Source organism: Orycteropus afer, unplaced genomic scaffold (genome assembly GCF_000298275.1).
Source record: "Orycteropus afer afer isolate SDZICR_OR568_19922 unplaced genomic scaffold, OryAfe1.0 scaffold00006, whole genome shotgun sequence".
Classification (NCBI taxonomy): Eukaryota; Metazoa; Chordata; class Mammalia; order Tubulidentata; family Orycteropodidae; genus Orycteropus; species Orycteropus afer.
The window spans coordinates 18,455,354-18,468,854 of record NW_006921593.1 but is presented as its reverse complement, the minus strand read 5'-3'; the positions used below and the strand labels follow the sequence as shown (position 1 = coordinate 18,468,854).

Below are 13,501 nucleotides of genomic sequence, written 5' to 3'. Positions count from 1 at the left end.
GCCTGAGGACACCTTCTACTTCTCCATCCTCCGGAACCCAGTCTCGCAGCTGGAGTCCTCCTTCGTCTACTACAAGAACTACGTGCCCGCCTTCCAGGCCGTGAGCAGTCTGAGCGCCTTCCTGGCCTCGCCGTGGACCTACTACAACGACAGCGTAGGCCTGAAGAACGCCCACGCCAGGAACAGCATGTGGTTCGACTTGGGCTTCGACAACGACGCCTGGCCCGAGGAGGGCTACGTGCGCGCGCGCATCGCCGAGGTGCAGCGCCGCTTCCAGGTGGTCCTCATCGCCGACTACTTCGACGAGTCCATGGTGCTGCTGCGCCGCGCCCTGGGCTGGACGCTGGACGACGTGGCCTACTTCAAGCTCAACTCCCGCAGCCAGCGCAGCATCACCAGCCTGACGCCCGAGGACCGGGAGCGCGCCAAGCGCTGGTGCGCGCTCGACTGGAGCCTGTACCAGCACTTCAACCGCACCTTCTGGGCCCGCGTGCGCGCCGAGCTGGGCCCCCGGCGGCTGCGCAGAGAGGTGGGGCTGCTGCGCGCGCGGCGACAGGAGCTCACCCGCCTGTGCGTGCAGGACGGGGCGCCCAAGAACAAGTCGCAGATCACGGATGTGCAGCTGAAGCCCTACCAGCCAGGGAAGGCTGACATCCTAGGCTACAACCTGCGGCCGGGCCTGGTCAACGAGACGCTGGAGCTTTGCCGGAGGATGGCGATGCCCGAGCTCCAGTACATGGCTCACCTGTATGCCCTGCAGTTCCCGGAGAAGCCCCCCAAGAACATCCAGTTCCTGAACGAGTAGGGCGGGCTCAGGACCGTGCTCCCGTCTCCATGCCTGCGGCGGCGGAGCACGCCTGGTGCTCCGTGCCGGGCTCCGGACAGCTGGGAGACCTAGGCCTGGCCAGACGGCTGCCCTTGGGGCCAAGGCACACTCTACACGGGGTCTCGCCTCCCACCCCCCAGCAGCCTCGTGGGTGAAGACCCTCAGTGCTGCACGTGCTGGTCTGGGATGTGCTGCCTCAGGTAGCATCCACCTGACAAGGCTTCACTACTTAGAGCTTCACACACTACTACTATTCACCAGAACTTGCCCCAGGGGCAAAGGGCGCAGGGCCACATCCTCTGGTGTCACTTCACCAGGGGGCAAGAGAGTCACCATCAGCGACAGCCCCAGGCTGGTTCCTAGGACCTTTTCAGCCATTCTCACACCAGCTATCCCTCCCAATGTACGCTCTACTTCTCTGCAGCATTTGGTAATTGATTGCAGTGGCCACATGGAACTCACAGACAGTACTCATGATTATGGATTTTTTAAGGGAAGGAACAGGCTACAACTCAGGGTCAGGAATGCTCAGGATACCGTTCTTCGATCAGGACAGTCATGCCTCTCTTTGGCCCTTGGCCCCTCAGTCTGGCCTCTGCCCTGCTTGGGCCAGTGGTACAAAGGTCTTCCAGCTCTGCTGATAGGTGACCCCCGCTCTGACAGCAAACCTCCTGCCCAAAGGCACTCAGCTTTCCCGCTCTGTGGCCGGTGAGCCCACCACTGGGTGTCGTGTCAGTCTCTCGGCTCTACTGCTTCTGCTGCCACGGTCTCTCTGCCAACAAGGTCCAGCGCAGGGCTCTGGGGTCCAAGGTCACGCTTCACTGCTGGCTGCCCTGTCTCAATAGTGAGATTCTCCCCTTTTGCCTCTGGGAGGGCTCATTTTAAGCCGAGTGAAATGGCAAAACTGATTAGTCCCCACATTAGGATTCCATGTGCCTTATCGCACAGTCCCACCCCCAAAAGGGGGTCACACACCTTACTGACATTACCAGCACACTATCCAGTCCCCTTGGTGGGCCACAAGCACCTCACATTTGCAAAGTTTCACCCATAGTCACAAAGACTCGAAGAGCCAGGCCGAGTAACACTGCAGCACACCAGGAAATCTGGGCAGGCGTGGGTGTCTGGGGCTTGGGTCCCGGGAGCACTTGACCCCTAGCCACTGGGGCCCCGCTGGTGAAGCGGGGGCTCACGCCCAGCACTGTGTCCTAGAAAAAGCAGGGGACCCGGAGCAACTGAGGGATAGAGCTGCTTCCACATGCTCTTCTGGAGGCTCAGCCTTGGGGGGAGCCCCCTCTTCCATCTTACCATGTGGGCCCCCAGCCCTGAGACACAGGGCCCGTGACCTGCTGAGGGTGCTTGTGTGTGAGGGAATGTCTGCACAAGAGGGTGGCAGGAGGAAAAGAGGGCACACCTCAGATAATCCCCACACGTGGTCCCTGGGACACTGGTTTAATGGAGAGACTTGAAGAGTGACTGTTCATGAGGTTAGCGGAGATAGGAAATCAATTTCAGAATAAGAGAGTATTTGGAGACTGAAGAAATGGCTTCCAAAGACTGAATAGAGGCAGCGAGGAGGAGATGGGCACTCAGTGCTTGTAGCTGAGATCAGCTCAGGAGCCAGCCTGAGGACCAGCCCGGGGACAACACACAGCAGTGACCATGAGAGGAAGTGGGGAAGGCAGTAGATTCAGGGTGAGCCAACATCTGTATAAACAGGAGCCCCAGAAGCTCAGAAAGGGTGATGGATAAACCCAGTCTAACAAAGACGAGACAGTTGTCTCGAGTGAAGAAAGATTTGGGACGTTTAGCCCCCATGAGCTCCCTGGGTGTCAGACAGGATCATCCAACTCCCAAAACTGGAGCCATCCTTAGCTACCATGGGGTTGGAGATGGAATTGGGTCCTCCCCAGACTTCACATTGAAGTCTTAATCTCTGGAACCCACACATGTGGTCTTGTTCGGACATAGGGCCTTTGACTATATTATGAGTTAATATGAGGCCATAAGGTGCTGTGGGGTGTGGTGGATGAGGCATTTGGCTGCTGACCAGAAGGTTAGTGGTTCAAACCCACCAGCTGCTCCTTGGGAGGAAGAGGAGGTAGTCTTCAGTAGAGATCTCTACTTCAGTAGAGACTGACAGCCTTGGGAACCCCTGGGGGATGGCTATGAGTGGGAACTGACTTGATGGGCATGGGTTTGGTTTGGTTTGGTGTATGAGGTCAATTCAGAGTAGGGTGGATACTAATCCCATCTGGGTGGTTTCCATATAAAAGAAGAGAAGAGACAGGGAGCCAGGAGAGACGGCCACGTGAGGACAGAGGAATGCCTGGTGCCACCGGAAGCTGGTGGAGACAACAGGGAGCGAGCATGGCCTTGCCAACACCCCAGCTTTGGACTTCCTGCCTCCAGAACTGGGAGACAGTACGTTTCTGTCCTCAAGAGCCACCCACAGTGGTCCTTTGTAATAGCAGCCACAGGGAACCAGTGGGACCCATGCCAGTCTAGGGCGAGGGATCCCTGATGCTCCTCCACACAGAGACGTTGTCGTGGGAGCACAAGCCAGACCTCGGCTGGCCCAGAAATGCAGGTGTGGCTAATATCCCTGGCTGCACAGGAACTGGGAAGGAAGCAGAGCGTGAGCTCAGAACCGATTTTGGTTTTGCAGTTGACGTTGTGGGGATGTGGACCGGCACTGCTTTTCCAGAGGGAAGTTTGGGGATTTTTGTTAAAATGTGGAATCACGTATTGGTGTTTGTGGTATGGAATTCTGGGAACACCCTGTCTAGGTGGTCCATCCAAAAGGGACACTTATGATGCCAAGATGCTATGCTGTTGGCAGCCTTGGGACTATCTGACAGAAAGGGGCATTTCCCAGCCTGAGTTGTGATGCTGGGGTGTGGTGTCAGAGGCTTGGAGCTGCGTGTCTGTGATGGACACCCCCAGGGGCAGGGAGACAGAAGCCTGTGGGAGCGTGGGTCCGGGGCCTCGAGGGTGGGGAAGCATTAAAGCAGCATGCTTCCTGGTGGCTCTGAGAGGGGGACGGAGGCTGGTGAGATTGTCAGGAGCCACCAGAGCTGGAGGGGGCCAGGCAGGACCTTCCGAGCCCCGCACTGGCCTCTGGCCTCTTGTGGGTGCTGTTGTCGGCAGCCCTAGTGTGTGCTGCTTCACTGGGGCAGCCCTGAGCTTCGGTGGAGGGACCTTCCCACTTCATCACATGCTGGGGGCACAGCGGGCATCTGCTGCATCCATGGGTGCAGGCAGGGCCACCTAGAGCGGTCGCATCCAGCCCTGCGGCTTCCCCTTCCTACTTGGAGTGGGCTGCTGACTGCATTTCTGTCCCACAGACAGCAATTGCGTATCTCAGGACCCACTCCAGCAGGCTGAGTCCTCGCACGTTGCTCTTGTTTCTGTGTGAACTTGAGGTTTTATGTAAAAGTTGAAACATTCATTCAGTGGCGCTGGTTACATTGTCCATGTTGTACAGCGTCATCCCAAATGGACGCTCTGCCCATCCGCAGGACCTCCCCAGGCAGCATGAACTTTCTTTCGGCTGCTAACCTCTCTCTGGTGTCCCCAGTTGAGGGTGGTGTGAGTGGTCAATTACTCCATCACTCACAGACCATCCTTTCAGCTGGTTGAGACCAGCGGCTGCTTGCTTTCGACACATCCTAGGAGCAGTGTCCTGAGTCCCTGAGCACCTTCCTGGAGGCCCAAGGCTGCCCATCTGGCCTGTCAGGGGGCCGCCCGTCCTGGCCTGTTAGAGGGCTGCACTTGCATGCCCATTCCATGTGAGCTCCTCGCTGGTGAAGTTGTCTAACCTGTCACCTGCCTGGTGGGGGAGGTGCCTTGAGATCGAGGCTCTGTCCCCAAATGACCACCTAGACCCCTTTCCTCCTCACAGAAACCCCTGTGCTCCATCAGTGGACTTTGAAGGACCCCATTCGGGGCTGCTGGGGCTGGCAGAGCACAGATGGGCAGGCTGTGGGGTCATGAGCCCCCAGGCTGGCGTCATGGCTGATGGGCAAGGGGGGTGTCTGTGAAGCAGGCCGGGGGGTCTGCGTGCTCCACTCAGCTGTCATGCAAGGGGATCTAGGCGGGGAATCAGGGCAGCTGACAAGGTGCCCCCAGCGCTCACTGAGGAGTGCCCCCCACTTCCTTGTGCTGGCAAGGGGCCACCTTGTCCAGATGCTTTTCCCCGGCCCTTCTCTACCCTGTCCAGCCCCCGCCACAATGCCACAGCCACAGACCAGCGAGGGGGGTCCTGACGCAGCCCAGGATGTGGCCAGCTGCCGGCTCTGCACCCAGACAGCGGGTCTTGTCTCTTCTCTGCCTTGGGGGCGGGGGGTGTCAGGCCAGGCAAACAGCTTCTGGGGATGAGCCGTGAGCAGCAGTGCAGCCGGAGAGCCCACACCTCAGCCCTGCACCCAGCCTGGGGGCCGGGACACACAGGCACTGAGCCCACACCTCAGCCCTGCACCCAGCCTGGGGGCCGGGACACACAGGCACTGAGCCCACACCTCAGCCCTGCACCCAGCCTGGGGGCCGGGACACACAGGCACTGAGCCCACACCTCAGCCCTGCACCCAGCCTGGGGGTTGGGCACAGCCGGAGAGCCCCCCCTTACCTCACACAGCTGGTAAGCCCCTTCCCTGCGCCCCCTGCACCTGGACCAGGAGAGCTGAGCCCCACCCCTTTCCCCCTGTGCCAGGGCCCTGCAGTGAACCAAGCTGGCTAAGCCCTGGCAGATCCAAACGGCAAAGATATGCTGCTGACAGATGACCAGCGTGAGTGGGCTGACCGGGGTGGCTGGGGTGACTGGGGTGATTGGGGTGAGTCGGGTGACTGGAATGACCGGGGTGGCTGGGGTGACTGGGGTGATGCTTATTGGGGTGACCGGGGTGGCTGGGGTGACTGGGGTGATTGGGGTGAGTCGGGTGACTGGAATGACCGGGGTGGCTGGGGTGGCCGGGGTGACCGGGGTGGCTGGGGTGGCTGGGGTGAGTGGGGTGAGTGGGGTGAGTGGGGTGACTGGAATGACTGGGATGGCCGGGGTGGCTGAGGTGACAGGGGTGAGTGGGGTGAGTCGGGTGACTGGGCTGACCGGGGTGGCTGGGGTGACCGGGGTGGCCGGGGTGACCGGGGTGGCCGGGGCTGAGTGTTCGGAGCCCAGGCAGGACAGGCAGGGACAGGCAGGAGCTACGGCCAAGGGGCCAGGAGACCATGGATCTTGGAGGGAGGTCCCGTCTGCTCCCTGGGCCTCAGTTTCCCCTCTGTGACACCATCCTTCTGAGTCCTTTCTCCAAGAACATCCACACCCAGGAAAGCTGCCCCCACCCAACCGAATTTTTTTTGCAATGAGGCCGAGTTCTGGCCCAGCAAAGCTCATCATCTGCTGGACTGGACACTGGGCAGCACTGACCGCTGGGGAAGGCCCGTGCTTTAAAGGACGCTGGGCTGGGGGGCCCCGGGCCCCTAGGGTTCCAGGAAAGCTTATCCCCCTGGTGGGCCTCAGTTTCCCTCCTGTGTGGTGGGGACTGACCCGCTGCTCCGTCTCCGAGCCTGGGGCGGCTTGCCCTTTCTGCTTCTGCGGCTGCACCGACACATGGCTCCAGGCAAGACAGGTGGCCCCGTTCTGGGGAGGGAGCCAAGTGGGCACAGAAGGCCCTGCTGTGCCCATCCAGCTTCAGGGGACATGTGGCGCCCGCACCTGCGTCCAGCTAGGGCACAATTGTCCTTTGACTGCAGAGCCCAGGACTTCCAGGAGACAGGAAGTGGTGGTGGTGGTGGGCAGGAGCCCCAGGCAGGGGAGAGCTGAGTGAGCCCAGGGGTGTGCTGGCGCTCGGTGGGGCAGCAGGGCGGGGCCTGTGAGTGGCCCTCCATGGGCAGGTGGTCCTGGACTGAGTGCAGAATGAGGTGGAGGTCGTGCCTGGTGTGGGCTCCCTCTGGGCACAGCACCTCCACCCCCCAGTCATTGCGAGGCTGCCCCTGTTTTACGTGCTTGCTCACTCCCTCCCTCCCATCCTCCCCTTTGCTCCCTTCCCACTCAGTCTCTCCTCATGCTCCCTTAGGGCTCTGTCCTCACACATCCCCAGAGCCCCCAGACCCCGATGGCCCTCCAGATCGGCCTGCATCCCCCGCGGCTTCTGCTTCCTGCCCCGTCCTCCACATTGCTGCCCCCGCCCTCACCTCTGCCCCTTCTTCCAGTAGCCATGCACGCACATCCCTCTGTGGGGCAGGGGGCCTGCTGCTGGTGAGTTTGCAGTTCAGCTAGACTCCCCAGCCGGCGAGTGTCACTCAGGAACAGGTCTCCACTCCCAGAATTCCTGACTCAGGCCAGGCTCTGATGTGGGGGTATTCTGATCATGAAGTACCCCATGCCCCGGGAGCACTGGCCTGTGGGTGAAGGGAGGCCACCACAGGGTAACCGGTGTTATGAGGTGGCCTGTTGTACTGTAGGGCACCAGGCTGTCAGGGGCTGGGGTGGGGTGGATAGACTATGGGCAATGGGGGGGGGGCAAGGAGGACAGTGAGGGAGAGGACCCTCTCTCATCTTTGTTCAATCCTGCCTTGCCCCTCCCATTCCCCAGGGGCCAGGCCCTGAGGTGCGCACAGGCCTGCCCCCTTCCTTCAGCTCTCACCTTGGTCCTGCTGCAGCCTACAGAGTGCGGGATGCAGGTATGGGTGTGAGGCCTGGGATGTGGAATTGGGGATGCAGGATATGGAATGCCGTCAGACCCTTGCAGGCAGCCCGTTTCTCTCCTCCAGTGAGGACAGCTTGTGTGCGATCAGCAATCAACGATCAGCGTGGACATCAGGCGGGGCAGGGTGTAGGCACAAGGTTCTTCCCACTCGCCATTGCTCGCCTCTGTGGGGCCATCTCCTGCACCCATGGGCCTCTCCTGTGGCAGCTGTCCTCACTACTGACTGGGCCCTGCTCTGCCCCTGCTCACTCTGGCACTTGTGGGAGCTACCCAGGGCACCTTGTGGGGTGGATGTGGTTGCCTGCTTACTCCCTGTTGGACCCACCTGGGCCATCACACTTGGACTTGCTCCAGAGACTAGGTCTGACCTTGGGGTCCCTGGCCTGGAGGGTGCCACTGCACTCAGTCCCCTCTCTGTGGCCACCATTCCCCTCCCCCACTCAGACACCCACCAAGGAAGGCAGTTTCCATCTCTGGGGGGGCACTGTCTGGGGCTCCCACCTCTTGTTTTCAGTAGAGGACAGGCCTAACCTCTCCTAGGCCACTCCCCAGAGCCCCCAGACCCCGATGGCCCCCCAGATCATCCATGTAGCCTGTGTGCTGCCTTCTAGTGCGCTGTTTGTGCGTGTCTATGCGTGTGTTCCCATATGTCTGCTCTAACAGACATACCATAAGGGGATGGCTTTAACAAACAGGGATTTATTATCTTACAGTTTAGGAGGCTAGAAGTCTGAGTTCAAAGTGCTGGCTCTAGAGGCTGGGTGAAGGGCCCTTGACCTTGGGCTTCAGCTCTGCCTCCTGTTCCAGGCCCACTGGAGCTGGAGGCTTCTGAATCATGCAGCTGTTGGCTGCCGAGGCTGCTGAAGCCAAGACTGACAGGTAAAATGGCACAGTCCTGAGATCAGGCAACACGCAGGCTCCTGGTCAAGTCCAGGGGCTGGAGATGAAGACTCAGCCACATGCGGGATCCAGCTGTGCCAAAAAGCTAGAGACCTTTCCCGAAGCTTCTCCTTATCTCCTGGAAGCAGGCCACTTCTCAAAGGCAACTCCCTAGCTGCTCACGCAGATTCCACCATGACGGTGATTACAACCTCACCACAGGGAAGAACTACACCCAGCTGCCCAGCCAGTCAGGACCACGCTCCGCCAAGTTGACACACAACTTTAACTAGCACATTTGTGTGCATGTGCGTGTGTGTCTGTGTATGCACGTCTTTGTGTGCATGTGTGCATGTGTCTGTGCACCTTCCTATGTATGTGTGCACATGTGTCTGTGTGTGTGAGTATGCATGTGTCCGTATGTACGTGTGCACAGGTGTTCGTGTGCTCATTTCTGTGGAGGTCTGCACACTGGTGTGTATCTGTGTATTTCACATGTGTCTGTGCATGTGTGCCTGTGTCTTGTCTTTCTGTGTTTCCAGTGTCTTTGTGTGCATGTTTGGAACTTGTCTGTCTGTGGTGGCCCCTGTGGTGGTGGTGGTGTCCCCATGGGGGCACAGCCTGCCTTGTGGGGTGACCTAGGCTCTGAGGGCCACTGGGGTGTCCTCCTTCTGGGCAGGTTCTGTGATGCCCCTGGCTTCCGGGCCCATCCCCTGACCCCTGACCCCAGTCCCTGATCCTGCCCTCCCAGATTAACCAGAGAGCACCTGGTGGTCTGGGTTGACAGGCGTGAGCAGACCCCACAGACACCTGGAGGCTTGGTGGCTGTGGGCCAGGGGGCCTCCCTGGGCTGAGGGAGGGTTGGGTCGCCGCACTGACTGCACGCATCCTACAGAGATGCGGAAGGTGCCCCCGCGCACTGTGCTCTTTGAGCGGGAGAGGACCGGCCTGACCTATCGCGTGCCAGCCCTGCTCCCGGTGCCCCCCGGGCCCACCCTGCTGGCCTTTGCCGAGCAGCGCCTCAGTCCCGATGACTCCCACGCGCACCGCCTGGTGCTTCGGCGCGGGACGCTGGCCAGGGGCGCTCCGCAGGTGAGGCAGCTGGGGGCTCTGTGCACGGTGGGCCCTGCTTGCAGAAGGGCTCGCCGGGTGTGAGGCCGGGTGGTGCGCCCCGGGCAGGCCCAGGTCCCAGTGTGACCGGCTCCCTCTGCAGTGGGGCGGCCTGCGTGTGCTGGAGACGGCGGCCCTGGAGGGGCATCGCTCCATGAACCCCTGCCCGGTGCATGAGGCGCGCACAGGAACCGTCTTCCTGTTCTTCATCGCGGTGCTTGGCCACACCCCTGAGGCCGTGCAGATCGCCACCGGCCGCAACGCTGCCCGCCTCTGCTGTGTGACCAGCCGCGACGCGGGCCTCACCTGGGGCCCAGCCCGGGATCTCACTGTGGAGGCAGTGGGCCGCTCGGAACAAGGTAGGCTGGGCGGGGCGAGGGCGGTGGGCGGGGCTGGATGGGCGGGGCCAAGGCAGGGGGCCTGATGGGGTGGGGTGGGGGCTAGGACTGCGGGCCCAGAATTCCGGTCCTGCCCTCTCATTGGTGCACACCGGCCAGGACGGGGGCGGCGGGGGGGGGGGGCTGGCACCCAGCGATCAGGGAGGCTCCCTTTGGAAAGACCTGGTCCTCCCCTCCCTGAGGTCACCGCTGCCTGGCAACAGCCCCTGCCCCTCGCTCCCTCTTGGCTCATCCCTGTGCCAGCAGAGGATGGACACGGCGGTCTCTCTTGGTCCCTAATTATGGCTTCTCGCGTGCCCCTCGGCATGGCCCCTTCCTCCTCCCCCACCTCAGCCCTGCCGTGAGGGCCCCTCCACAATCACAGGGCAGGGCTGACCCTAAAGCCGGCATGTTCCCGCCACTCCCGCTGCCCCACAGCCTGAGCACCCGGCATGCCCAGCCCCAGCACAGGGACGCTACACCGGGGGCACTGACATGACTCCAAAGCCAACCCAAGGAGTGACTACCCTCTCGTGTGCGCCCCCAGCCCCGCGGACTCAGCCGGGGCTGGCTGTGTTGGGACTCTGTCCCTGAGGCTGACCAGAGGGCTGTCCCCAGATCCGGCTACAGGCCCCCTCATCCCCCCACGGTCCCAATCTGACCTAACTGTGCAGCAGCTGGCCTGTGCCCGCCTCCCCCGGTCGTCTGTCCACTGGCGCTGGGGGCTGCTGGACTGTCCAGACTCGGGCTAAGGGGGCTGCCGGGGCTTGTGCTGGGAGGGGGCTTCAGCTGATGCTCCCTGCCCCCCCTAGAATGGGCCACTTTCGCAGTGGGCCCTGGCCATGGTGTGCAGCTGCCTTCTGGCCGCCTGCTGGTGCCGGCCTACACCTACCGCGTGGACCGGCGCGAGTGCTTCGGCCGCATCTGCCGGACCTCCCCCCACGCCTTCGTCTTCTACAGCGATGACCTTGGCGGGAGCTGGCGCCACGGGGGGCTGGTGCCCAACCTGCGCTCGGGCGAGTGCCAGCTGGCGGCTGTGGAGGGCAGCCCTGGCGGCCCTGTGCTTTACTGCAATGCCCGGAGTCCGCTGGGCAGCCGCGTGCAGGCGCTCAGTGACGACGAGGGTGCTTCCTTCCTGCCTGGGCAGCTGGTGCCCTCGCTGGCAGAGACGGCCCGTGGCTGCCAGGGCAGTGTGGTGGGCTTCCCAGCCCCGTCCGCCCACAGGCCTCTGGCCAGGAGCCACTCCCACACCTCACACTCTGGTCCCGTAGTCCAGGAGTCCCTAGAAGAGGGTGCTCAAGACACCTGTGGGGTGGCTGGGGGTGGTGGGAATGTCCTGGGGGAGCCTGGCTGCGGTCCTTGCCTCCAAGGGGAGAGCTGGGCCTCTGTGGTCCAGGCTCCCAGCCCCACGTGGCTGCTCTATTCCCACCCGACTGGGCGCCGGGCTCGGCTCCACATGGGTGTGTGCCTGAGCATGGCCCCATTGGACCCACACAGTTGGACAGAGCCCTGGGTGATCTACGAGGGGCCCAGCGGCTACTCTGACCTGGCAGCTCTCCCAGGGGTGCACCGGGGTGGCCAGGCCTTCGCCTGCCTGTACGAGAGTGGGACACGGGTCTCCTACGAGGAGATAGCCTTCAGCCTGTTCTCCCTGCGTGATGTGCTGAACAATGTCCCCCCAGAGAAGGAACATGCTGGCTGCCTGCCCTCCTGACGGTCAGCAGTGAAGGGGGCTGGGCATGGCCGGCTGCTCAGGGTGCCTGCCGTGTCTCTGCCCCTTGCTGCTCAGCTGCCTGCTCTCCTGATGGTCAGTGGGAACCGGGCCTGGGCATGGCTGGCTGGTGTCTCTGCCCCTCGCTGCTCAGTGTCCTACACTGGGAGCCCTCATGAAGGGTTCTGCTGGGGACAGAGAAAGGGGGAGCGTCCTCACCCTGAGACTAGCTTGGGGGTCTCCAGGAAGGTGCCGCGTGGAGGCAGAGGTAGGCTCTGAGCTGTTAGGGCTCTGCGACATGCCTGAGGCTGACCACTCACCCCAGTGCAGTTCCAGCAGGTGTCTCCTGAGCCTGGAGCTTTTCCTTCAAACCCTTGCTCTGTGGTGGCTTTCCTAGTCTCTGGCCCATGTCCATGTCCGTGTGTCCACCTTTTCCTATTGCGTCAAACTGGCTTCTGGTAGCTCTGCAGTGGCCTGGCCCCTCTCCGCCAGACTCTGCTCCACAATGGCCAGGGTGGCCAGAGGACAGGATGAGAGGAGGCACTCCCCTCACAAACACCATCTGTCTAGTGGCAGGGTGCCTCCTCTCTGGTGGCCCCCACCTCTGTCTGTGTTTGCAAGTGGGTGAGACCTGGAGGTCCCTGAGGCTCCTGCTAAGGGAGCAGGTATTTGTGGTCAGCCCTGTGGAGCCAGTGGCTGCATGGGAGGGGCTGCTCCCAGCACACACCTGTGTGCCCACATCCTGACCCTCTGTGGAGAGGCCACAGGCTCCATCCTGATTGTTCCTTAGGGAACAAGAACAGAAAGAAGCTGGGAAGAAGCACCCACGTGGCAGCAGTGGTGGTGGGAGGTTCACCGGGGCCCCGGCTTGCCTTCTCACCCAGGAGCTCATCTGCTAGCACTGTGCTGGACCATGTTCTGCTGTGATCCGCCAGCACTGTGGTGGACCGTGTTCTGCTCGATCCATTGGGTTTTTATTAGTTAATCTCCGCAAGTAGTTTGGCAGGCCTTTCATCTAGTCTGTCTTCTCTGGATGCTCCCCTGAAGACTGTCCACCACGGGTGACCCTGCTGGCACCGCTTCCAGCCTTAGAGCCACATGCAGTCCCCGCAGTCCAACACACTGACAGATGGGGGTGGTGACGTGTTCTATAGCATCTGTGTACTGGGCTTGGCTTGATGCTGTCATACTGAGGGACATTCAGGTGGTTTCTATTTGCTTGGCTATTACAAACAAAGCTGCAGTAAACACCCTTGAACCTGTATCTGTACAAACTGGAACTCTAGTTTCTGGAGATAAATTCTTGAATGGGAGGTGACTGAGAAAAGGGTTTCTAATTTTTATTTTAATTGATATTAACAAATCTTTTCTCAGAAGCCCACGAGAGGGCTTGCCCTTGACAGCCCTGCACTTTATCCATCTTCTTATGTTTTCCCATCAGGGCATTTCCCAGGTGACAGTGTGCTTTGCCCTGAGCTCACCTGAGCTCACTTGTCCTCACCTGTCCTGGATTTAGACTCATAAAGGAGTGTGAGCTCCAGCAGGATCTGAACTTTGCCCAGTGCCTGCCAGTGTCTCCTCCTTGGCAGAAAACACCATTCTGCCAGGCTCCACACCATGCAGACTCTCCACTGCCATACTAGGCAGGGGTCGAGGGCCCTTACCAGGTGGACTATGAGAAGGAAAGGAACACAAGCCTGAGTTCTGGGTTGTGAGCAGCTCAGGGCAGTGCTGACAATGAAGTGGGAAGTGAGTGTGGAGGAAGGTGGGTGCTGTCTCCATCTGCCTTCACACTCTGAACCACACTCACTTAGTAAGAATGGCTGGAAGATGGGAGAAAGGGAGGACTTCCTAGCCAGAACCACATCCTGTGGGAAGGGGAGTAGAGGACTCT

The 13,501-nt window shown here is 61.0% G+C and overlaps 1 protein-coding gene across 1 annotated transcript; it reads left to right on the top strand.

Annotated features, from left to right (window-relative positions):
• Positions 1 to 834: 834 nt before the first annotated feature.
• Positions 835 to 11,610, top strand: NEU4 (neuraminidase 4). Its single transcript, XM_007943232.1, has 6 exons — positions 835 to 973; positions 6,898 to 7,079; positions 7,417 to 7,504; positions 9,305 to 9,501; positions 9,623 to 9,878; positions 10,709 to 11,610. Exons 1-6 carry the CDS (start codon positions 835 to 837, stop codon positions 11,608 to 11,610), a joined length of 1,764 nt encoding a protein of 587 aa, XP_007941423.1.
• Positions 11,611 to 13,501: the final 1,891 nt, after the last annotated feature.